The 20,640-nt window shown below is 49.1% G+C and overlaps 1 protein-coding gene across 1 annotated transcript in view; it reads right to left on the bottom strand.

Moving 5' to 3' along the window:
• LOC143414769 (uncharacterized) overlaps nt 1–20,640 on the bottom strand; it is a gene marked incomplete at its 5' end in the record, with an annotated part of 33,602 nt that overhangs the window by 8,283 nt on the left and 4,679 nt on the right. The window contains 4 exons of the mRNA XM_076879603.1: nt 15,548–16,332; nt 16,459–16,511; nt 17,873–18,365; nt 18,873–19,038. Of these exons, the coding sequence (XP_076735718.1) occupies nt 15,548–16,332; nt 16,459–16,511; nt 17,873–18,365; nt 18,873–19,038 (1,497 nt within the window). The remainder of the gene's footprint in view (nt 1–15,547; nt 16,333–16,458; nt 16,512–17,872; nt 18,366–18,872; nt 19,039–20,640) is intronic.

Genomic DNA, 20,640 nt, shown 5'->3' on the forward strand with positions numbered 1-20,640 from the left:
AACTGTGAAAGAATGAGGGATCATCAACATTGGGACCATATACACTTGCAATACATAGCTTTTTATCACGTATAGATAGTTTAATGATTAAGAATCTGCCCTTATTCTCATCCTTAAAAAGTCAGGGGACATTTATTAATCAATGCAAAAAGACTTTATTTATGATAGTTTTGAAAAGTGCCATGATAAGATCAGTGTTGAGATAGCAGACATTATAATATTTTTATCAGTTATCAAATCAAACGTTTGGATGATACATACACAAACATCATCTCGAGGAGGAAAACACTAAAACTGTTAAAATTAACTTTTCTCTGTCAAACCAAAAGTGATGAACCCACAATGAAGACAAATTAAAATTTACATACTTAATTATTTTACATTTCCACATGTATTTTGGTTTGTGACTTCATTTAACGAATGTGAACGTAAGAGAAAAATATTAAAAATATGAGCTAAGAACATGTGGTATTAGAGCCAGAACTAGGGACAAAAAGCTGAAGTTGTTAACAATAGCAGAGGAGGTGGTTTTTGTTGTGGTTGATGATTTAGTTGGGGTTGATGTTGCTGTACTTCGGGTTGTTGTTGGTGCAGTTGTGGTTGTTGTTTTCACAGTTGTGGTTTTTGTTGGGGCGGCAGTGGTGGTTGGCGCAGTTGTGGTTGTTGTTGGTGCAGTTGTGGTTGTTGTTTTCACAGTTGTGGCTTTTGTTGGGGCGGCAGTTGTGGTTGGCGCAGTTGTGGTTGTTGTTGGAGCAGCTGTGGCTGTTGTTGGGGCAGCTGTACTTGTTGTTGCAGCACCTATGGTTGAGGGTGCAGTTGGTATTGAGGTTGGAGCAGCTGTGGTTGTTGTTAGAGAAGCTGTGGTTGTTTTTGGAGCAGCTGTAGTTGTTTTTGGAGCAGCTGTGGTTGTTGTGGGTCCAGTTGTGGTTATTGTTGAGGCAACAGTTGTGGTTGTTGTTGGAGCATCTGTAGTTGTTGTTGGAGCAGCTGTCGTTGTTGTTGGAACAGGTCTAGTTGTTGTTGGAGCAGCTGTGGTTGTGGCCGCAGTTGTGGTTGTTGTTGGAGCAGTTGTGGTTGTTGTTGGAGCAGCTGTGGTTGTTGTTTGATGAGGTGTGGTAGTTGGAGCAGCTGTGGTTGTTGTGGGTGCATCTGCAGTTGTGGGCGCAGTTGTGGTTGTTGTTGGGGAGACAGTTGTGGTTGTTGTTGGGGAGACAGTTGTGGTTTTTGTTGGAGCAGCTGTGGTTATTGGTGGAGCAGCTGTGGTTGTTGTGGGTGCAGCTGTGGTTGTTGTGGCGAAAGTTGTGGTTGTTGTTGGGGCGACAGTTGTGGTTGTTCTTGGAACAGCTGTAGTTGTTGGAGCACCTGTACTTGAGGATCTAGTTGTTGTTGTTGGTGGCAAAGCTGTGGTTGTTGTTGGAGCAGCTGTAGTTGTTGTTGGAGCAGCTGTGGTTGTTGTGGGTGCAGTTGTGGTTGTTGTGGGTGCAGTTGTGGTAGTTGTTGGAGCAGCTGTAGTTGTTGTGGGTGCAGCTGTGGTTGAGGGTGTTGTTGTTGTTGTTGGGGAAGCTGTGGTTGATGTTGGAGCAGTTGTGGTTGTTGTTGGAGCAGCTGTGGTTATTGTGGGTGCAGTTGTGGTAGTTGTTGGAGCAGCTGTAGTTGTTGTGGGTGCAGCTGTGGTTGAGGGTGTTGTTGTTGTTGTTGGGGAAGCTGTGGTTGATGTTGGAGCAGCTGTAGTTGTTGTTGGAGCAGCTGTGTTTGTTGTGGGTGCAATTGTGGTAGTTGTTGGGGAGACAGTTGTGGTTGTTGTTGGAACAGCTGTAGTTGTTGTTGGAGCAGCTGCAGTTGTGGCCACAGTTGTGGTTGTGGTTGTTGGAGCAGTTGTGGTTGTCTTTGGAGCAGCTGTAGTTGTTGTTGGAGCAGCTGTGGTTGTTGTGGGTGCAGCTGTGTTTGTTGTGGGTGCAATTGTGGTAGTTGTTGGGGAGACAGTTGTGGTTGTCTTTGGAGCAGCTGTAGTTGTTGTTGGAGCAGCTGCAGTTGTGGCCACAGTTGTGGTTGTGGTTGTTGGAGCAGTTGTGGTTGTCTTTGGAGCAGCTGTAGTTGTTGTTGGAGCAGCTGTGGTTGTTGTGGGAGCAGCTGTGGTTGAGGGAGTGTTTGTTGTTGTTGTTGTTGAGGAAGCTGTGGTTGTTGTTGAGGCAGCTGTAGTTGTGGCCGAAATTGTGGTTGTTGTTGGGGAGACAGTTGTTGTTGTTGTTGGCGCAGTTGTGGTTGTTGTTGGAGCACCTGTAGTTGTTGTTGGAGCAGTTGTGGTTGTTGTTGGGGCAGCTGTGGTTGTTGTGTGTGCAGTTGTGGCTGTTGTTGCTGTTGGGGAATCTGTGGTTGTTGTTGGAGCAGCTGTAGTTGTTGTTGGAGCAGCTGTGGTTGTTGTGGGTGCAGTTGTGGTAGTTGTTGTGGCGACAGTTGTGGTTGTTCTTGGAACAGCTGTAGTAGTTGGAGCACCTGTACTTGAGGGTGCAGTTGTTGTTGTTGGTGGCAAAGCTGTGGTTGTTGTTGGAACAGCTGTAGTTGTTGTTGGAGCAGCTTTAGTTGAGGGTGCAGTTGTGGTTGTTGTTGGAGCAGTTGAAGTTGTTGTTGGAGCAGCTGTGGTTGTTGTTGGAGCAGCTGTGGTTGTTGTGGGTGCAGTTGTGGTAGTTGTTGGAGCAGCTGTGGTTGTTGTTGGAGCAACTGTGGTTGAGGGTGCAGTTGGTGTTGTTGTTGGGGCAACAGTTGTTGTTGTTGTTGGAGCAGCTGTAGTTGTTGTTGTAGCAGCTGTGGCTGTTGTTGGGGCAGCTGTGGTTGTGGTTGGTACAGTTGTGGTTGTGGTTGTTGGAGCAGCAGTTGTTGTTGTTGGAGCACCTGTAGTTGAGGGTGCAGTTGTAGTTGTTGTTACTGTTGGGGAAGCTGTGGTTCTTGTTGGAGCAGCTGTAGTTGTTGTTGTAGCAGCTGTGGCTGTTGTTGGGGCAGCTGTGGTTGTTGTTGGTGCAGTTGTGGCTGTTGTTAGGGCGGCAGTTGTGGTTGGTACAGTTGTGGTTGTGGTTGTTGGAGCAGCAGTTGTTGTTGTTGGAGCACCTGTAGTTGAGGGTGCAGTTGTAGTTGTTGTTGCTGTTGGGGAAGCTGTGGTTCTCGTTGGAGCAGCTGTAGTTGAGGGTGCAGTTGTAGTTGTTGTTGCTGTTGGGGAAGCTGTGGTTCTTGTTGGAGCAGCTGTAGTTGTTGTTGGAGAAGCTGTGGTTGTTGTTGGAGCATTTGCAGTTGTGGCCAAAGTTGTGGTTGTTGTTGGCGCAGTTGCTGTTGTGGTTGTTGGAGCAACGGTTGTTGTTGTTGGAGCACCTGTAGTTGACCGTGCAGTTGTTGTTGTTGTTGCTGTTGGGGAAGCTGTGGTTGTTATTGGGGCAACAGTTGTGGTTGTTGTTGGAACAGCTGTAGTTGTTGTTGGAGCACCTGTAGTTGATGGTGCAGTTGTTGTTGTTTTTGGGGAAGCTGTTGTTGTTGTTGGAGCAGCTGTGGTTGTTGTGGGTGCAACAGTTGTGGTAGTTGTTGTGGCGACAGTTGTGGTTGTTCTTGGAACAGCTGTAGTTGTTGGAGCACCTGTACTTGAGGGTGCAGTTGTTGTTGTTGGTGGCAAAGCTGTGGTTGTTGTTGGAACAGCTGTAGTTGTTGTTGGAGCACCTGTAGTTGAGGGTGCAGTTGTAGTTGTTGTTGGGGAGGCTGTGGTTGTTGTTGGAGCAGTTGAAGTTGTTGTTGCAGCAGCTGTGGTTGTTGTTGGAGCAGCTGTGGTTGTTGTGGGTGCAGTTGTGGTAGTTGTTGGAGCAGCTGTGGTTGTTGTTGGAGCAACTGTGGTTGAGGGTGCAGTTGTTGTTGTTGTTGGGGCAACAGTTGTTGTTGTTATTGGAGCAGCTGTAGTTGTTGTTGGAGCATTTTTGGTTGAGGCAGCAGGTGTAGTTGTTGGGGCAACAGTTGTGGTTGTTGTTGTTTGGGCAACGGTTGTGGTTGTTGTTGGATCAGCTGTAGTTGTTGTTGGAGCAGCTGTGGTTGTTGTGGGTGAAGTTGTGGTAGTTGTTGTGGCGGCAGTTGTGGTTGTTGTTGGAACAGCTGTAGTTGTTGTTGGAGCACCTGTAGTTGAGGGTGCAGTTGTTGTTGTTGTTGGAGCAGCTGTGTTTTTTGTGGGTGCAATTGTGGTAGTTGTTTGGGAGACAGTTGTGGTTGTTGTTGGAACAGCTGTAGTTGTTGTTGGAGCAGCTGCAGTTGTGGCCACAGTTGTGGTTGTTGATGGAGCAGCTGTGGTTGTTGTGTGTGCAGCTGTGGTTGAGGGTGTTGTTGGTGTTGTTGAGGAAGCTGTGGTTGTTGTTGGGGAAGCTGTAGTTGTTGTTGGAGCAGCTGTGGTTGAGGGAGTTGTTGATGTTGTTGTTTTTGTTGAGGAAGCTGTGGTTGTTGTTGGGGCAGCTGTGGTTGTTGTTGGTGCAGTTGTGGCTGCTGTTAGGGCGGCAGTTGTGGTTGGCGCAGTTGTGGTTGTGGTTGTTGGAGCAGCGGTTTTTGTTGTTGGAGCAGCTGTAGTTGTTGTTGGAGCAGCTGTGGTTGTTGTGGGTGCAGTTGTGGTAGTTGTTGTGGCGACAGTTGTGGTTGTTCTTGGAACAGCTGTAGTTGTTGGAGCACCTGTACTTGAGGGTGCAGTTGTTGTTGTTGGTGAGGAAGCTGTGGTTGTTGTTGGAACAGCTTTAGTTGTTGTTGGAGCACCTGTAGTTGAGGGTGCAGTTGTAGCTGTTGCTGGGGAGGCTGTGGTTGTTGTTGGAGCAGCTGTAGTTGTTGTTGTAGCAGCTGTGGCTGTTGTTGTAGCAGCTGTGGCTGTTGTTGGGGCAGCTGTGGTTGTTGTGGGTGCAGTTGTGGTAGTTGTTGTGGCGACAGTTGTGGTTGTTCTTGGAACAGCTGTAGTTGTTGGAGCACCTGTACTTGAGGGTGCAGTTGTTGTTGTTGGTGAGGAAGCTGTGGTTGTTGTTGGAACAGCTTTAGTTGTTGTTGGAGCACCTGTAGTTGAGGGTGCAGTTGTAGCTGTTGCTGGGGAGGCTGTGGTTGTTGTTGGAGCAGCTGTAGTTGTTGTTGTAGCAGCTGTGGCTGTTGTTAGGGCGGCAGTTGTGGTTGGTACAGTTGTGGTTGTTGTTGGAGCAGCTGTGGTTGTTGTGGGTGCAGTTGTGGTTGTTGTTGGAGCAGCTGTGGTTATAGTGGGTGCAGTTTTGGTAGTTGTTGGAGCAGCTGTACTTGTTGTGGGTGCAGCTGTGGTTGAGGGTGTTGTTGTTGTTGGGGAAGCTGTGGTTGGTGTTGGAGCAGCTGTGTTTGTTGTGGGTGCAATTGTGGTAGTTGTTGGGGAGACAGTTGTGGTTGTTGTTGGAACAGCTGCAGTTGTGGCCACAGTTGTGGTAGTTGTTGGAGCAGCTGTGGTTGTTGTTGGAGCAACTGTGGTTGAGGCCGCAGTTGTGATTGTTGGGGCAACAGTTGTGGTTCTTGTTGTTTGGGCAACGGTTGTGGTTGTTGTTGGAGCAGCTGTAGTTGTTGTTGGAGCAGCTGTGGTTGTTGTGGGTGCAGTTGTGGTAGTTGTTGGGGCGGCAGTTGTGGTTGTTGTTGGAACAGCTGTAGTTGTTGTTGGAGCACCTGTAGTTGATGGTGTAGTTGTTGTTGTTGTTGGAGCAGCTGTGGTTATAGTGGGTGCAGTTTTGGTAGTTGTTGGAGCAGCTGTACTTGTTGTGGGTGCAGCTGTGGTTGAGGGTGTTGTTGTTGTTGGGGAAGCTGTGGTTGGTGTTGGAGCAGCTGTGTTTGTTGTGGGTGCAGTTGTGGTTGTTGTTGGAGCAGCTGTGGTTATAGTGGGTGCAGTTTTGGTAGTTGTTGGAGCAGCTGTACTTGTTGTGGGTGCAGCTGTGGTTGAGGGTGTTGTTGTTGTTGGGGAAGCTGTGGTTGGTGTTGGAGCAGCTGTGTTTGTTGTGGGTGCAATTGTGGTAGTTGTTGGGGAGACAGTTGTGGTTGTTGTTGGAACAGATGTAGTTGTTGTTGGAACAGCTGCAGTTGTGGCCACAGTTGTGGTTGTTGTAGAAGCAGCTGTGGTTGTTGTTGGAGCAGCTGCAGTTGTGGCCGCAGTTGTAGTTGTTGTTGGAGCAGCTGCAGTTGTGGCCACAGTTGTGGTTGTTGTTGGAGGAGTTGTAGTTGTTGTTGGAGCACCTGTAGTTGATGGTGTAGTTGTTGTTGTTGTTGGGGAAGCTGTGGTAGTTGTTGGGGCGGCAGTTGTGGTTGTTGTTGGAACAGCTATAGTTGTTGTTGGAGCACCTGTAGTTGATGGTGTAGTTGTTGTTGTTGTTGGGGAAGCTGTGGTTGTTGTTGGAGCAGCTGTAGTTGTTGTTGGAGCAGCTGTGGCTGTTGTTGGGGCAGCTGTGGTTGTTGTTGGTGCAGTTGTGGCTGTTGTTAGGGCGGCAGTTGTGGTTGTGGTTGTTGGAACAACTGTTGTTGTTGTTGTTGGAGCACCTGTAGTTGACGGTGCAGTTGTTGTTGTTGTTGCTGTTGGGGAAGCTGTGGTTGTTGTTGGAGCAGCTGTAGTTGTTATTGGAGCAGCTGTGGTTGAGGGAGTTGTTGTTGTTGTTGTTTTTGAGGAAGCTGTGGTTGTGGCCACAGTTGTGGTTGTTGTTGGAGCAGCTGTAGTTGTTGTGGGTGCAGCTGTGGTTGTGGGTGCAGTTGTTGTTGTTGGCGAAGCTGTGGTTGTTGTGGCCTCAGTTGTGGTTGTTGTTGGAGCAGTTGTAGTTGTTGTTGGAGCAGCTGTGGTTGTTGTGGGTGCAGTTGTGGTAGTTGTTGGAGCAGCTGTGGTTGTTGTTGGAGCAGCTGTGGTTGAGGGTGTTGTTGTTTTTGTTGTTGAGGAAGCTGTGGTTGTTGTTGGGGCAGCTGTAGTTGTTGTTGGGGCAGCTGTAGTTGTTGTTGGCGAAGCTGTGGTTGTTGTGGCCTCAGTTGTGGTTGTTGTTGGAGCAGTTGTGGTTGTTGCTGGAACAGCTGTAGTTGTTGTTGGAGCAGCTGCAGTTGTGGCCACAGTTGTGGTTGTTGTTGGAACAGCTGTAGTTGTTTTTGGAGCAGCTGTGGTTGTTGTTGTAGCAGCTGTGGCTGTTGTTGGGGCAGCTGTGGTTGTTGTTGGTGCAGTTGTGGCTGTTGTTAGGGCGGCAGTTGTGGTTGGTACAGTTGTGGTTGTGGTTGTTGGGGCAGCAGTTGTTGTTGTTGGAGCACCTGTAGTTGAGGGTGCAGTTGTAGTTGTTGTTGCTGTTGGGGAAGCTGTGGTTCTTGTTGGAGCAGCTGTAGTTGAGGGTGCAGTTGTAGTTGTTGTTGCTGTTGGGGAAGCTGTGGTTCTTGTTGGAGCAGCTGTAGTTGATGGTGTAGCTGTTGTTGTTGTTGGGGAAGCTGTGGTTGTTGTTGGAGCAGCTGTAGTTGTTGTTGGAGCAGCTGTGGTTGTTGTGGGTGCAGTTGTGGTTGTTGTTGGAGCAGCTGTGGTTATAGTGGGTGCAGTTTTGGTAGTTGTTGGAGCAGCTGTACTTGTTGTGGGTGCAGCTGTGGTTGAGGGTGTTGTTGTTGTTGGGGAAGCTGTGGTTGGTGTTGTTTGGGCAACGGTTGTGGTTGTTGTTGGAGCAGCTGTAGTTGTTGTTGGAGCAGCTGTGGTTGTTGTGGGTGCAGTTGTGGTAGTTGTTGGGGCGGCAGTTGTGGTTGTTGTTGGAACAGCTGTAGTTGTTGTTGGAGCACCTGTAGTTGATGGTGTAGTTGTTGTTGTTGTTGGGGAAGCTGTGGTTGTTGTTGGAGCAGCTGTAGTTGTTGTTGGAGCAGCTGTGGTTGTTGTGGGTGCAGTTGTGGTTGTTGTTGGAGCAGCTGTGGTTATAGTGGGTGCAGTTTTGGTAGTTGTTGGAGCAGCTGTACTTGTTGTGGGTGCAGCTGTGGTGGAGGGTGTTGTTGTTGTTGGGGAAGCTGTGGTTGGTGTTGGAGCAGCTGTGTTTGTTGTGGGTGCAATTGTGGTAGTTGTTGGGGAGACAGTTGTGGTTGTTGGAACAGATGTAGTTGTTGTTGGAACAGCTGCAGTTGTGGCCACAGTTGTGGTTGTTGTAGAAGCAGCTGTGGTTGTTGTTGGAGCAGCTGCAGTTGTGGCCAAAGTTGTGGTTGTTGTTGGAGCAGTTGTAGTTGTTGTTGGAGCAGCTGTGGTTGTTGTTGGAGCAGCTGTGGTTGAGGGTGTTGTTGTTTTTGTTGTTGAGGAAGCTGTGGTTGTTGTTGGGGCAGCTGTAGTTGTTGTTGGCGAAGCTGTGGTTGTTGTGGCCTCAGTTGTGGTTGTTGTTGGAGCAGTTGTGGTTGTTGTTGGAGCAGCTGTAGTTGTGGCCACAGTTGTTGTTGTTGTTGGAGCAGCTGTGGTTGAGGGTGTTGTTGTTTTTGTTGTTGAGGAAGCTGTGGTTGTTGTTGGGGCAGCTGTAGTTGTTGTTGGAGCAGCTGTAGTTGTTGTTGGAGCAGCTGTGGTTGTGGCCACAGTTGTGGTTGTTGTTGGAACAGCTGTAGTTGTTGTTGGAGCAGCTGCAGTTGTGGCCACAGTTGTGGTTGTTGTTGGAACAGCTGTAGTTGTTGTTGGAGCAGCTGTGGTTGTTGTTGGGGCAGCTGTAGTTGTTGTTGGAGCAGCTGTGGTTGAGGGAGTTGTTGTTGTTGTTGTTGTTGAGGAAGTTGTGGTTGTTGTTGGGGCAGCTGTAGTTGTTGTTGGAGCAGCTGTGGTTGAGAGTGCAGTTGTAGTTGTTGTTGCTGTTGGGGAAGCTGTGGTTCTTGTTGGAGCAGCTGTAGTTGAGGGTGCAGTTGTAGTTGTTGTTGCTGTTGGGGAAGCTGTGGTTCTTGTTGGAGCAGCTGTAGTTGATGGTGTAGCTGTTGTTGTTGTTGGTGAAGCTGTGGTTGTTGTGGGTGCAGTTGTGGTTGTTGTTGGAGCAGCTGTGGTTATAGTGGGTGCAGTTTTGGTAGTTGTTGGAGCAGCTGTACTTGTTGTGGGTGCAGCTGTGGTTGAGGGTGTTGTTGTTGTTGGGGAAGCTGTGGTTGGTGTTGTTTGGGCAACGGTTGTGGTTGTTGTTGGAGCAGCTGTAGTTGTTGTTGGAGCAGCTGTGGTTGTTGTGGGTGCAGTTGTGGTAGTTGTTGGGGCGGCAGTTGTGGTTGTTGTTGGAACAGCTGTAGTTGTTGTTGGAGCACCTGTAGTTGATGGTGTAGTTGTTGTTGTTGTTGGGGAAGCTGTGGTTGTTGTTGGAGCAGCTGTAGTTGTTGTTGGAGCTGCTGTGGTTGTTGTGGGTGCAGTTGTGGTTGTTGTTGGAGCAGCTGTGGTTATAGTGGGTGCAGTTTTGGTAGTTGTTGGAGCAGCTGTACTTGTTGTGGGTGCAGCTGTGGTGGAGGGTGTTGTTGTTGTTGGGGAAGCTGTGGTTGGTGTTGGAGCAGCTGTGTTTGTTGTGGGTGCAATTGTGGTAGTTGTTGGGGAGACAGTTGTGGTTGTTGGAACAGATGTAGTTGTTGTTGGAACAGCTGCAGTTGTGGCCACAGTTGTGGTTGTTGTAGAAGCAGCTGTGGTTGTTGTTGGAGCAGCTGCAGTTGTGGCCAAAGTTGTGGTTGTTGTTGGAGCAGTTGTAGTTGTTGTTGGAGCAGCTGTGGTTGTTGTTGGAGCAGCTGTGGTTGAGGGTGTTGTTGTTTTTGTTGTTGAGGAAGCTGTGGTTGTTGTTGGGGCAGCTGTAGTTGTTGTTGGCGAAGCTGTGGTTGTTGTGGCCTCAGTTGTGTTTGTTGTTGGAGCAGTTGTGGTTGTTGTTGGAGCAGCTGTAGTTGTGGCCACAGTTGTTGTTGTTGTTGGAGCAGCTGTGGTTGAGGGTGTTGTTGTTTTTGTTGTTGAGGAAGCTGTGGTTGTTGTTGGGGCAGCTGTAGTTGTTGTTGGAGCAGCTGTAGTTGTTGTTGGAGCAGCTGTGGTTGTGGCCACAGTTGTGGTTGTTGTTGGAACAGCTGTAGTTGTTGTTGGAGCAGCTGCAGTTGTGGCCACAGTTGTGGTTGTTGTTGGAACAGCTGTAGTTGTTGTTGGAGCAGCTGTGGTTGTTGTTGGGGCAGCTGTAGTTGTTGTTGGAGCAGCTGTGGTTGAGGGAGTTGTTGTTGTTGTTGTTGTTGAGGAAGTTGTGGTTGTTGTTGGGGCAGCTGTAGTTGTTGTTGGAGCAGCTGTGGTTGAGGGTGCAGTTGTAGTTGTTGTTGCTGTTGGGGAAGCTGTGGTTCTTGTTGGGGCAGCTGTAGTTGAGGGTGCAGTTGTAGTTGTTGTTGCTGTTGGGGAAGCTGTGGTTCTTGTTGGAGCAGCTGTAGTTGATGGTGTAGCTGTTGTTGTTGTTGGTGAAGCTGTGGTTGTTGTGGGTGCAGTTGTGGTTGTTGTTGGAGCAGCTGTGGTTATAGTGGGTGCAGTTTTGGTAGTTGTTGGAGCAGCTGTACTTGTTGTGGGTGCAGCTGTGGTTGAGGGTGTTGTTGTTGTTGGGGAAGCTGTGGTTGGTGTTGTTTGGGCAACGGTTGTGGTTGTTGTTGGAGCAGCTGTAGTTGTTGTTGGAGCAGCTGTGGTTGTTGTGGGTGCAGTTGTGGTAGTTGTTGGGGCGGCAGTTGTGGTTGTTGTTGGAACAGCTGTAGTTGTTGTTGGAGCACCTGTAGTTGATGGTGTAGTTGTTGTTGTTGTTGGGGAAGCTGTGGTTGTTGTTGGAGCAGCTGTAGTTGTTGTTGGAGCTGCTGTGGTTGTTGTGGGTGCAGTTGTGGTTGTTGTTGGAGCAGCTGTGGTTATAGTGGGTGCAGTTTTGGTAGTTGTTGGAGCAGCTGTACTTGTTGTGGGTGCAGCTGTGGTGGAGGGTGTTGTTGTTGTTGGGGAAGCTGTGGTTGGTGTTGGAGCAGCTGTGTTTGTTGTGGGTGCAATTGTGGTAGTTGTTGGGGAGACAGTTGTGGTTGTTGGAACAGATGTAGTTGTTGTTGGAACAGCTGCAGTTGTGGCCACAGTTGTGGTTGTTGTAGAAGCAGCTGTGGTTGTTGTTGGAGCAGCTGCAGTTGTGGCCAAAGTTGTGGTTGTTGTTGGAGCAGTTGTAGTTGTTGTTGGAGCAGCTGTGGTTGTTGTTGGAGCAGCTGTGGTTGAGGGTGTTGTTGTTTTTGTTGTTGAGGAAGCTGTGGTTGTTGTTGGGGCAGCTGTAGTTGTTGTTGGCGAAGCTGTGGTTGTTGTGGCCTCAGTTGTGTTTGTTGTTGGAGCAGTTGTGGTTGTTGTTGGAGCAGCTGTAGTTGTGGCCACAGTTGTTGTTGTTGTTGGAGCAGCTGTGGTTGAGGGTGTTGTTGTTTTTGTTGTTGAGGAAGCTGTGGTTGTTGTTGGGGCAGCTGTAGTTGTTGTTGGAGCAGCTGTAGTTGTTGTTGGAGCAGCTGTGGTTGTGGCCACAGTTGTGGTTGTTGTTGGAACAGCTGTAGTTGTTGTTGGAGCAGCTGCAGTTGTGGCCACAGTTGTGGTTGTTGTTGGAACAGCTGTAGTTGTTGTTGGAGCAGCTGTGGTTGTTGTTGGGGCAGCTGTAGTTGTTGTTGGAGCAGCTGTGGTTGAGGGAGTTGTTGTTGTTGTTGTTGTTGAGGAAGTTGTGGTTGTTGTTGGGGCAGCTGTAGTTGTTGTTGGAGCAGCTGTGATTGAGGGAGTTGTTGTTGTTGTTGTTGTTGTTGAGGAAGCTGTGGTTGTTGTTGGGGCAGCTGTGGTTGTTGTTGGTTCAGTTGTGGCTGTTGTTAGGGCGGCAGTTGTGGTTGGAGCAGTTGTAGTTGTTGTTGGAGCAGCTGTAGTTGTTGTTGTTGGAGCAGCTGTGGTTGAGGGTGTTGTTGTTGTTGTTGTTGGGGAAGCTGTGGTTGTTGTTGGAGCAGCTGTGGTTGTTGTGGGTGCAGTTGTGGTTGTTGTTGGAGCAGCTGTGGTTATAGTGGGTGCAGTTTTGGTAGTTGTTGGAGCAGCTGTACTTGTTGTGGGTGCAGCTGTGGTTGAGGGTGTTGTTGTTGTTGGGGAAGCTGTGGTTGGTGTTGGAGCAGCTGTGTTTGTTGTGGGTGCAATTGTGGTAGTTGTTGGGGAGACAGTTGTGGTTGTTGTTGGAACAGATGTAGTTGTTGTTGGAACAGCTGCAGTTGTGGCCACAGTTGTGGTTGTTGTAGAAGCAGCTGTGGTTGTTGTTGGAGCAGCTGCAGTTGTGGCCAAAGTTGTGGTTGTTGTTGGAGCAGTTGTGGTTGTTGTTGGCGAAGCTGTGGTTGTTGTGGCCTCAGTTGTGGTTGTTGTTGGAGTAGTTGTAGTTGTTGTTGGAGCAGCTGTGGTTGTTGTGGGTGCAGTTGTGGTAGTTGTTGGAGCAGCTGTGGTTGTTGTTGGAGCAGCTGTGGTTGAGGGTGTTGTTGTTTTTGTTGTTGAGGAAGCTGTGGTTGTTGTTGGGGCAGCTGTAGTTGTTGTTGGTGAAGCTGTGGTTGTTGTGGCCTCAGTTGTGGTTGTTGTTGGAGCAGCTGTAGTTGTTGTTGGAGCAGCTGCAGTTGTGGCCACAGTTGTTGTTGTTGTTGGAGCAGTTGTGGTTGAGGGTGTTGTTGTTTTTGTTGTTGAGGAAGCTGTGGTTGTTGTTGGGGCAGCTGTAGTTGTTGTTGGAGCAGCTGTAGTTGTTGTTGGAGCAGCTGTGGTTGTGGCCACAGTTGTGGTTGTTGTTGGAGCAGCTGTAGTTGTTGTTGGAGCAGCTGCAGTTGTGGCCACAGTTGTGGTTGTTGTTGGAACAGCTGTAGTTGTTGTTGGAGCAGCTGTGGTTGAGGGAGTTGTTGTTGTTGTTGTTGTTGAGGAAGTTGTGGTTGTTGTTGGGGCAGCTGTAGTTGTTGTTGGAGCAGCTGTGGTTGAGGGAGTTGTTGTTGTTGTTGTTGTTGGTGGCAAAGCTGTGGTTGTTGTTTGAGCAGCTGTAGTTGTTGTTGGCGAAGCTGTGGTTGTTGTGGCCTCAGTTGTGGTTGTTGTTGGAGCAGTTGTGGTTGTTGTTGGAGCAGCTGTAGTTGTTGTTGGAACAGCTGCAGTTGTGGCCACAGTTGTGGTTGTTGTTGAAGCAGCTGTGGTTGTTGTTGGAGCATCTGCAGTTGTGGCCAAAGTTGTGGTTGTTGTTGGAGCAGTTGTGGTTGTTGTTGGCGAAGCTGTGGTTGTTGTGGCCTCAGTTGTGGTTGTTGTTGGAGCAGTTGTAGTTGTTGTTGGCGAACCTGTGGTTGTTGTTGGAGCAGTTGTGGTTGTTGTTGGAACAGCTGTAGTTGTTGTTGGAGCAGCTGTGGTTGAGGGAGTTGTTGTTGTTGTTGTTGTTGTTGTTGAGGAAGCTGTGGTTGTTGTTGGGGCAGCTGTGGTTGTTGTTGGTGCAGTTGTGGCTGTTGTTAGGGCGGCAGTTGTGGTTGGAGCAGTTGTAGTTGTTGTTGGAGCAGCTGTAGTTGTTGTTGGAGCAGTTGTGGTTCTTGTTGGAACAGCTGTAGTTGTTGTTGGAGCAGCTGTGGTTGAGGGAGTTGTTGTTGTTGTTGTTGAGGAAGCTGTGGTTGTTGTTGGGGCAGCTGTGGTTGTTGTTGGTGCAGTTGTGGCTGTTGTTAGGGCGGCAGTTGTGGTTGGAGCAGTTGTAGTTGTTGTTGGAGCAGCTGTAGTTGTTGTTGGAGCAGCTGTGGTTGAGGGTGTTGTTGTTGTTGTTGGTGGCAAAGCTGTGGTTGTTGTTTGAGCAGTTGTGGCTGTTGTTAGGGCGGCAGTTGTGGTTGGAGCAGTTGTAGTTGTTGTTGGAGCAGCTGTAGTTGTTGTTGGAGCAGCTGTGGTTGAGGGTGTTGTTGTTGTTGTTGTTGGTGGCAAAGCTGTGGTTGTTGTTTGAGCAGCTGTAGTTGTTGTTGGCGAAGCTGTGGTTGTTGTGGCCTCAGTTGTGGTTGTTGTTGGAGCAGTTGTGGTTGTTGTTGGAACAGCTGTAGTTGTTGTTGGAGCAGCTGCAGTTGTGGCCACAGTTGTGGTTGTTGTTGGAACAGCTGTAGTTGTTGTTGGAGCAGCTGTGGTTGTTGTTGGTGCAGTTGTGGCTGTTGTTAGGGCGGCAGTTGTGGTTGGTACAGTTGTGGTTGTTGGAGCAGCAGTTGTTGTTGTTGGAGCACCTGTAGTTGAGGGTACAGTTGTAGTTTTTGTTGCTGTTGGGGAAGCTGTGGTTCTTGTTGGAGCAGCTGTAGTTGTTGTTGGAGCAGCTGTGGTTGAGGGTGTTGTTGTTGTTGGGGAAGCTGTGGTTGGTGTTGTTTGGGCAACGGTTGTGGTTGTTGTTGGAGCAGCTGTAGTTGTTGTTGGAGCAGCTGTGGTTGTTGTGGGTGCAGTTGTGGTAGTTGTTGGGGCGGCAGTTTTGGTTGTTGTTGGAACAGCTGTAGTTGTTGTTGGAGCACCTGTAGTTGATGGTGTAGTTGTTGTTGTTGTTGGAGCAGCTGTGGTTGAGAGTGTTGTTGTTTTTGTTGTTGAGGAAGCTGTGGTTGTTGTTGGAGCAGCTGTGGTTGAGGGTGTTGTTGTTTTTGTTGTTGAGGAAGCTGTGGTTGTTGTGGGTGCAGTTGTGGTAGTTGTTGGAGCAGCTGTGGTTGTTGTTTGAGCAGCTGTGGTTGAGGGTGTTGTTGTTTTTGTTGTTGAGGAAGCTGTGGTTGTTGTTGGGGCAGCTGTAGTTGTTGTTGGCGAAGCTGTGGTTGTTGTGGCCTCAGTTGTGGTTGTTGTTGGAGCAGTTGTGGTTGTTGTTGGAGCAGCTGTAGTTGTTGTTGGAGCAGCTGCAGTTGTGGCCACAGTTGTTGTTGTTGTTGGAGCAGCTGTGGTTGAGGGTGTTGTTGTTTTTGTTGTTGAGGAAGCTGTGGTTGTTGTTGGGGCAGCTGTAGTTGTTGTTGGAGTAGCTGTAGTTGTTGTTGGAGCAGCTGTGGTTGTGGCCACAGTTGTGGTTGTTGTAGAAGCAGCTGTGGTTGTTGTTGGAGCAGCTGCAGTTGTGGCCAAAGTTGTGGTTGTTGTTGGAGCAGTTGTGGTTGTTGTTGGCGAAGCTGTGGTTGTTGTGGCCTCAGTTGTGGTTGTTGTTGGAGCAGTTGTAGTTGTTGTTGGAGCAGCTGTGGTTGTTGTGGGTGCAGTTGTGGTAGTTGTTGGAGCAGCTGTGGTTGTTGTTGGAGCAGCTGTGGTTGAGGGTGTTGTTGTTTTTGTTGTTGAGGAAGCTGTGGTTGTTGTTGGGGCAGCTGTAGTTGTTTTTGGCGAAGCTGTGGTTGTTGTGGCCTCAGTTGTGGTTGTTGTTGGAGCAGTTGTGGTTGTTGTTGGAGCAGCTGTAGTTGTTGTTGGAGCAGCTGCAGTTGTGGCCACAGTTGTTGTTGTTGTTGGAGCAGCTGTGGTTGAGGGTGTTGTTGTTTTTGTTGTTGAGGAAGCTGTGGTTGTTGTTGGGGCAGCTGTAGTTGTTGTTGGAGCAGCTGTAGTTGTTGTTGGAGCAGCTGTGGTTGTGGCCACAGTTGTGGTTGTTGTTGGAACAGCTGTAGTTGTTGTTGGAGCAGCTGTGGTTGTTGTTGGGGCAGCTGTAGTTGTTGTTGGAGCAGCTGTGGTTGAGGGAGTTGTTGTTGTTGTTGTTGTTGAGGAAGTTGTGGTTGTTGTTGGGGCAGCTGTAGTTGTTGTTGGAGCAGCTGTGGTTGAGGGAGTTGTTGTTGTTGTTGTTGTTGTTGAGGAAGCTGTGATTGTTGTTTGGGCAGCTGTGGTTGTTGTTGGTGCAGTTGTGGCTGTTGTTAGGGCGGCAGTTGTGGTTGGAGCAGTTGTGGTTGTTGTTGGCGAAGCTGTGGTTGTTGTTGGAGCAGTTGTGGTTGTTGTTGGAACAGCTGTAGTTGTTGTTGGAGCAGCTGTGGTTGAGGGAGTTGTTGTTGTTCTTGTTGAGGAAGCTGTGGTTGTTGTTGGGGCAGCTGTGGTTGTTGTTGGTGGAGTTGTGGCTGTTGTTAGGGCGGCAGTTGTGGTTGGAGCAGTTGTAGTTGTTGTTGGAGCAGCTGTAGTTGTTGTTGGAGCAGCTGTGGTTGAGGGAGTTGTTGTTGTTGTTGGTGGCAAAGCTGTGGTTGTTGTTTGAGCAGTTGTGGCTGTTGTTAGGGCGGCAGTTGTGGTTGGAGCAGTTGTAGTTGTTGTTGGAGCAGCTGTAGTTGTTGTTGGAGCAGCTGTGGTTGAGGGTGTTGTTGTTGTTGTTGGTGGCAAAGCTGTGGTTGTTGTTTGAGCAGCTGTAGTTGTTGTTGGCGAAGCTGTGGTTGTTGTGGCCACAGTTGTGGTTGTTGTTGGAACAGCTGTAGTTGTTGTTGGAGCAGCTGTGGTTGTTGTTGGTGCAGTTGTGGCTGTTGTTAGGGCGGCAGTTGTGGTTGGTACAGTTGTGGTTGTGGTTGTTGGAGCAGCAGTTGTTGTTGTTGGAGCGCCTGTAGTTGAGGGTACAGTTGTAGTTTTTGTTGCTGTTGGGGAAGCTGTGGTTCTTGTTGGAGCAGCTGTAGTTGTTGTTGGAGCAGCTGTGGTTGAGGGTGTTGTTGTTGTTGGGGAAGCTGTGGTTGGTGTTGTTTGGGCAACGGTTGTGGTTGTTGTTGGAGCAGCTGTAGTTGTTGTTGGAGCAGCTGTGGTTGTTGTGGGTGCAGTTGTGGTAGTTGTTGGGGCGGCAGTTTTGGTTGTTGTTGGAACAGCTGTAGTTGTTGTTGGAGCACCTGTAGTTGATGGTGTAGTTGTTGTTTTTGTTGGAGCAGCTGTGGTTGAGGGTGTTGTTGTTTTTGTTGTTGAGGAAGCTGTGGTTGTTGTTGGAGCAGCTGTGGTTGAGGGTGTTGTTGTTTTTGTTGTTGAGGAAGCTGTGGTTGTTGTGGGTGCAGTTGTGGTAGTTGTTGGAGCAGCTGTGGTTGTTGTTTGAGCAGCTGTGGTTGAGGGTGTTGTTGTTTTTGTTGTTGAGGAAGCTGTGGTTGTTGTTGGGGCAGCTGTAGTTGTTGTTGGCGAAGCTGTGGTTGTTGTGGCCTCAGTTGTGGTTGTTGTTGGAGCAGTTGTGGTTGTTGTTGGAGCAGCTGTAGTTGTTGTTGGAGCAGCTGCAGTTGTGGCCACAGTTGTTGTTGTTGTTGGAGCAGCTGTGGTTGAGGGTGTTGTTGTTTTTGTTGTTGAGGAAGCTGTGGTTGTTGTTGGGGCAGCTGTAGTTGTTGTTGGAGTAGCTGTAGTTGTTGTTGGAGCAGCTGTGGTTGTGGCCACAGTTGTGGTTGTTGTAGAAGCAGCTGTGGTTGTTGTTGGAGCAGCTGCTGTTGTGGCCAAAGTTGTGGTTGTTGTTGGCGAAGCTGTGGTTGTTGTGGCCTCAGTTGTGGTTGTTGTTGGAGCAGTTGTAGTTGTTGTTGGAGCAGCTGTGGTTGTTGTGGGTGCAGTTGTGGTAGTTGTTGGAGCAGCTGTGGTTGTTGTTGGAGCAGCTGTGGTTGAGGGTGTTGTTGTTTTTGTTGTTGAGGAAGCTGTGGTTGTTGTTGGGGCAGCTGTAGTTGTTTTTGGCGAAGCTGTGGTTGTTGTGGCCTCAGTTGTGGTTGTTGTTGGAGCAGTTGTGGTTGTTGTTGGAGCAGCTGTAGTTGTTGTTGGAGCAGCTGCAGTTGTGGCCACAGTTGTTGTTGTTGTTGGAGCAGCTGTGGTTGAGGGTGTTGTTGTTTTTGTTGTTGAGGAAGCTGTGGTTGTTGTTGGGGCAGCTGTAGTTGTTGTTGGAGCAGCTGTAGTTGTTGTTGGAGCAGCTGTGGTTGTGGCCACAGTTGTGGTTGTTGTTGGAACAGCTGTAGTTGTTGTTGGAGCAGCTGTGGTTGTTGTTGGGGCAGCTGTAGTTGTTGTTGGAGCAGCTGTGGTTGAGGGAGTTGTTGCTGTTGTTGTTGTTGAGGAAGTTGTGGTTGTTGTTGGGGCAGCTGTAGTTGTTGTTGGAGCAGCTGTGGTTGAGGGAGTTGTTGTTGTTGTTGTTGTTGTTGAGGAAGCTGTGATTGTTGTTTGGGCAGCTGTGGTTGTTGTTGGTGCAGTTGTGGCTGTTGTTAGGGCGGCAGTTGTGGTTGGAGCAGTTGTGGTTGTTGTTGGCGAAGCTGTGGTTGTTGTTGGAGCAGTTGTGGTTGTTGTTGGAACAGCTGTAGTTGTTGTTGGAGCAGCTGTGGTTGAGGGAGTTGTTGTTGTTCTTGTTGAGGAAGCTGTGGTTGTTGTTGGGGCAGCTGTGGTTGTTGTTGGTGGAGTTGTGGCTGTTGTTATGGCGGCAGTTGTGGTTGGAGCAGTTGTAGTTGTTGTTGGAGCAGCTGTAGTTGTTGTTGGAGCAGCTGTGGTTGAGGGTGTTGTTGTTGTTGTTGGTGGCAAAGCTGTGGTTGTTGTTTGAGCAGTTGTGGCTGTTGTTAGGGCGGCAGTTGTGGTTGGAGCAGTTGTAGGTGTTGTTGGAGCAGCTGTAGTTGTTGTTGGAGCAACTGTGGTTGAGGGTGTTGTTGTTGTTGTTGGTGGCAAAGCTGTGGTTGTTGTTTGAGCAGCTGTAGTTGTTGTTGGCGAAGCTGTGGTTGTTGTGGCCTCAGTTGTGGTTGTTGTTGGAGCAGTTGTGGTTGTTGTTGGAGCAGCTGTAGTTGTTGTTGGAGCAGCTGCAGTTGTGGCCACAGTTGTTGTTGTTGTTGGAGCAGCTGTAGTTGTTGTTGGAACAGCTGCAGTTGTGGCCACAGTTGTGGTTGTTGTTGAAGCAGCTGTGGTTGTTGTTGGAGCAGCTGCAGTTGTGGCCAAAGTTGTGGTTGTTGTTGGAGCAGTTGTGGTTGTTGTCGGCGAAGCTGTGGTTGTTGTGGCCTCAGTTGTGGTTGTTGTTGGAGCAGTTGTAGTTGTTGTTGGCGAAGCTGTGGTTGTTGTTGGAGCAGTTGTGGTTGTTGTTGGAACAGCTGTAGTTGTTGTTGGAGCAGCTGTGGTTGAGGGAGTTGTTGTTGTTGTTGTTGTTGTTGTTGAGGAAGCTGTGGTTGTTGTTGGGGCAGCTGTGGTTGTTGTTGGTGCAGTTGTGGCTGTTGTTAGGGCGGCAGTTGTGGTTGGAGCAGTTGTAGTTTTTGTTGGAGCAGCTGTAGTTGTTGTTGGAGCAGCTGTGGTTGAGGGTGTTGTTGTTGTTGTTGGTGGCAAAGCTGTGGTTGTTGTTTGAGCAGTTGTGGCTGTTGTTAGGGCGGCAGTTGTGGTTGGAGCAGTTGTAGTTGTTGTTGGAGCAGCTGTAGTTGTTGTTGGAGCAGCTGTAGTTGTTGTTGGAGCAGCTGTGGTTGAGGGTGTTGTTGTTGTTGTTGGTGGCAAAGCTGTGGTTGTTGTTTGAGCAGCTGTAGTTGTTGTTGGCGAAGCTGTGGTTGTTGTGGCCTCAGTTGTGGTTGTTGTTGGAGCAGTTGTGGTTGTTGTTGGAGCAGCTGTAGTTGTTGTTGGAGCAGCTGCAGTTGTGGCCACAGTTGTTGTTGTTGTTGGAGCAGCTGTAGTTGTTGTTGGAACAGCTGCAGTTGTGGCCAAAGTTGTGGTTGTTGTTGAAGCAGCTGTGGTTGTTGTTGGAGCAGCTGCAGTTGTGGCCAAAGTTGTGGTTGTTGTTGGAGCAGCTGTGGTTGTTGTTGGAGCAGCTGCAGTTGTGGGTGCAGTTGTGGTAGTTGTTGGGGCGGCAGTTGTGGTTGTTGTTGGAGCAGCTGTGGTTGAGGGTGTTGTTGTTTTTGTTGTTGAGGAAGCTGTGGTTGTTGTTGGGGCAGCTGTAGTTGTTGTTGGAGCAGCTGTAGTTGTTGTTGGAGCAGCTGTGGTTGTGGCCACAGTTGTGGTTGTTGTAGAAGCAGCTGTGGTTGTTGTTGGAGCAGCTGCAGTTGTGGCCAAAGTTGTGGTTGTTGTTGGAGCAGTTGTGGTTGTTGTTGGCGAAGCTGTGGTTGTTGTGGCCTCAGTTGTGGTTGTTGTTGGAGCAGTTGTAGTTGTTGTTGGAGCAGCTGTGGTTGTTGTGGGTGCAGTTGTGGTAGTTGTTGGAGCAGCTGTGGTTGTTGTTGGAGCAGCTGTGGTTGAGGGTGTTGTTGTTTTTGTTGTTGAGGAAGCTGTGGTTGTTGTTGGGGCAGCTGTAGTTGTTGTTGGCGAAGCTGTGGTTGTTGTGGCCTCAGTTCTGGTTGTTGTTGGAGCAGTTGTGGTTGTTGTTGGAGCAGCTGTAGTTGTTGTTGGAGCAGCTGCAGTTGTGGCCACAGTTGTTGTTGTTGTTGGAGCAGCTGTGGTTGAGGGTGTTGTTGTTTTTGTTGTTGAGGAAGCTGTGGTTGTTGTTGGGGCAGCTGTAGTTGTTGTTGGAGCAGCTGTAGTTGTTGTTGGAGCAGCTGTGGTTGAGGGTGTTGTTGTTGTTGGGGAAGCTGTGGTTGGTGTTGTTTGGGCAACGGTTGTGGTTGTTGTTGGAGCAGCTGTAGTTGTTGTTGGAGCAGCTGTGGTTGTTGTGGGTGCAGTTGTGGTAGTTGTTGGGGCGGCAGTTTTGGTTGTTGTTGGAACAGCTGTAGTTGTTGTTGGAGCACCTGTAGTTGATGGTGTAGTTGTTGTTGTTGTTGGAGCAGCTGTGGTTGAGGGTGTTGTTGTTTTTGTTGTTGAGGAAGCTGTGGTTGTTGTTGGAGCAGCTGTGGTTGAGGGTT

Source organism: Maylandia zebra, linkage group LG22 (assembly GCF_041146795.1).
Source record: "Maylandia zebra isolate NMK-2024a linkage group LG22, Mzebra_GT3a, whole genome shotgun sequence".
Lineage (NCBI taxonomy): Eukaryota > Metazoa > Chordata > Actinopteri > Cichliformes > Cichlidae > Maylandia > Maylandia zebra.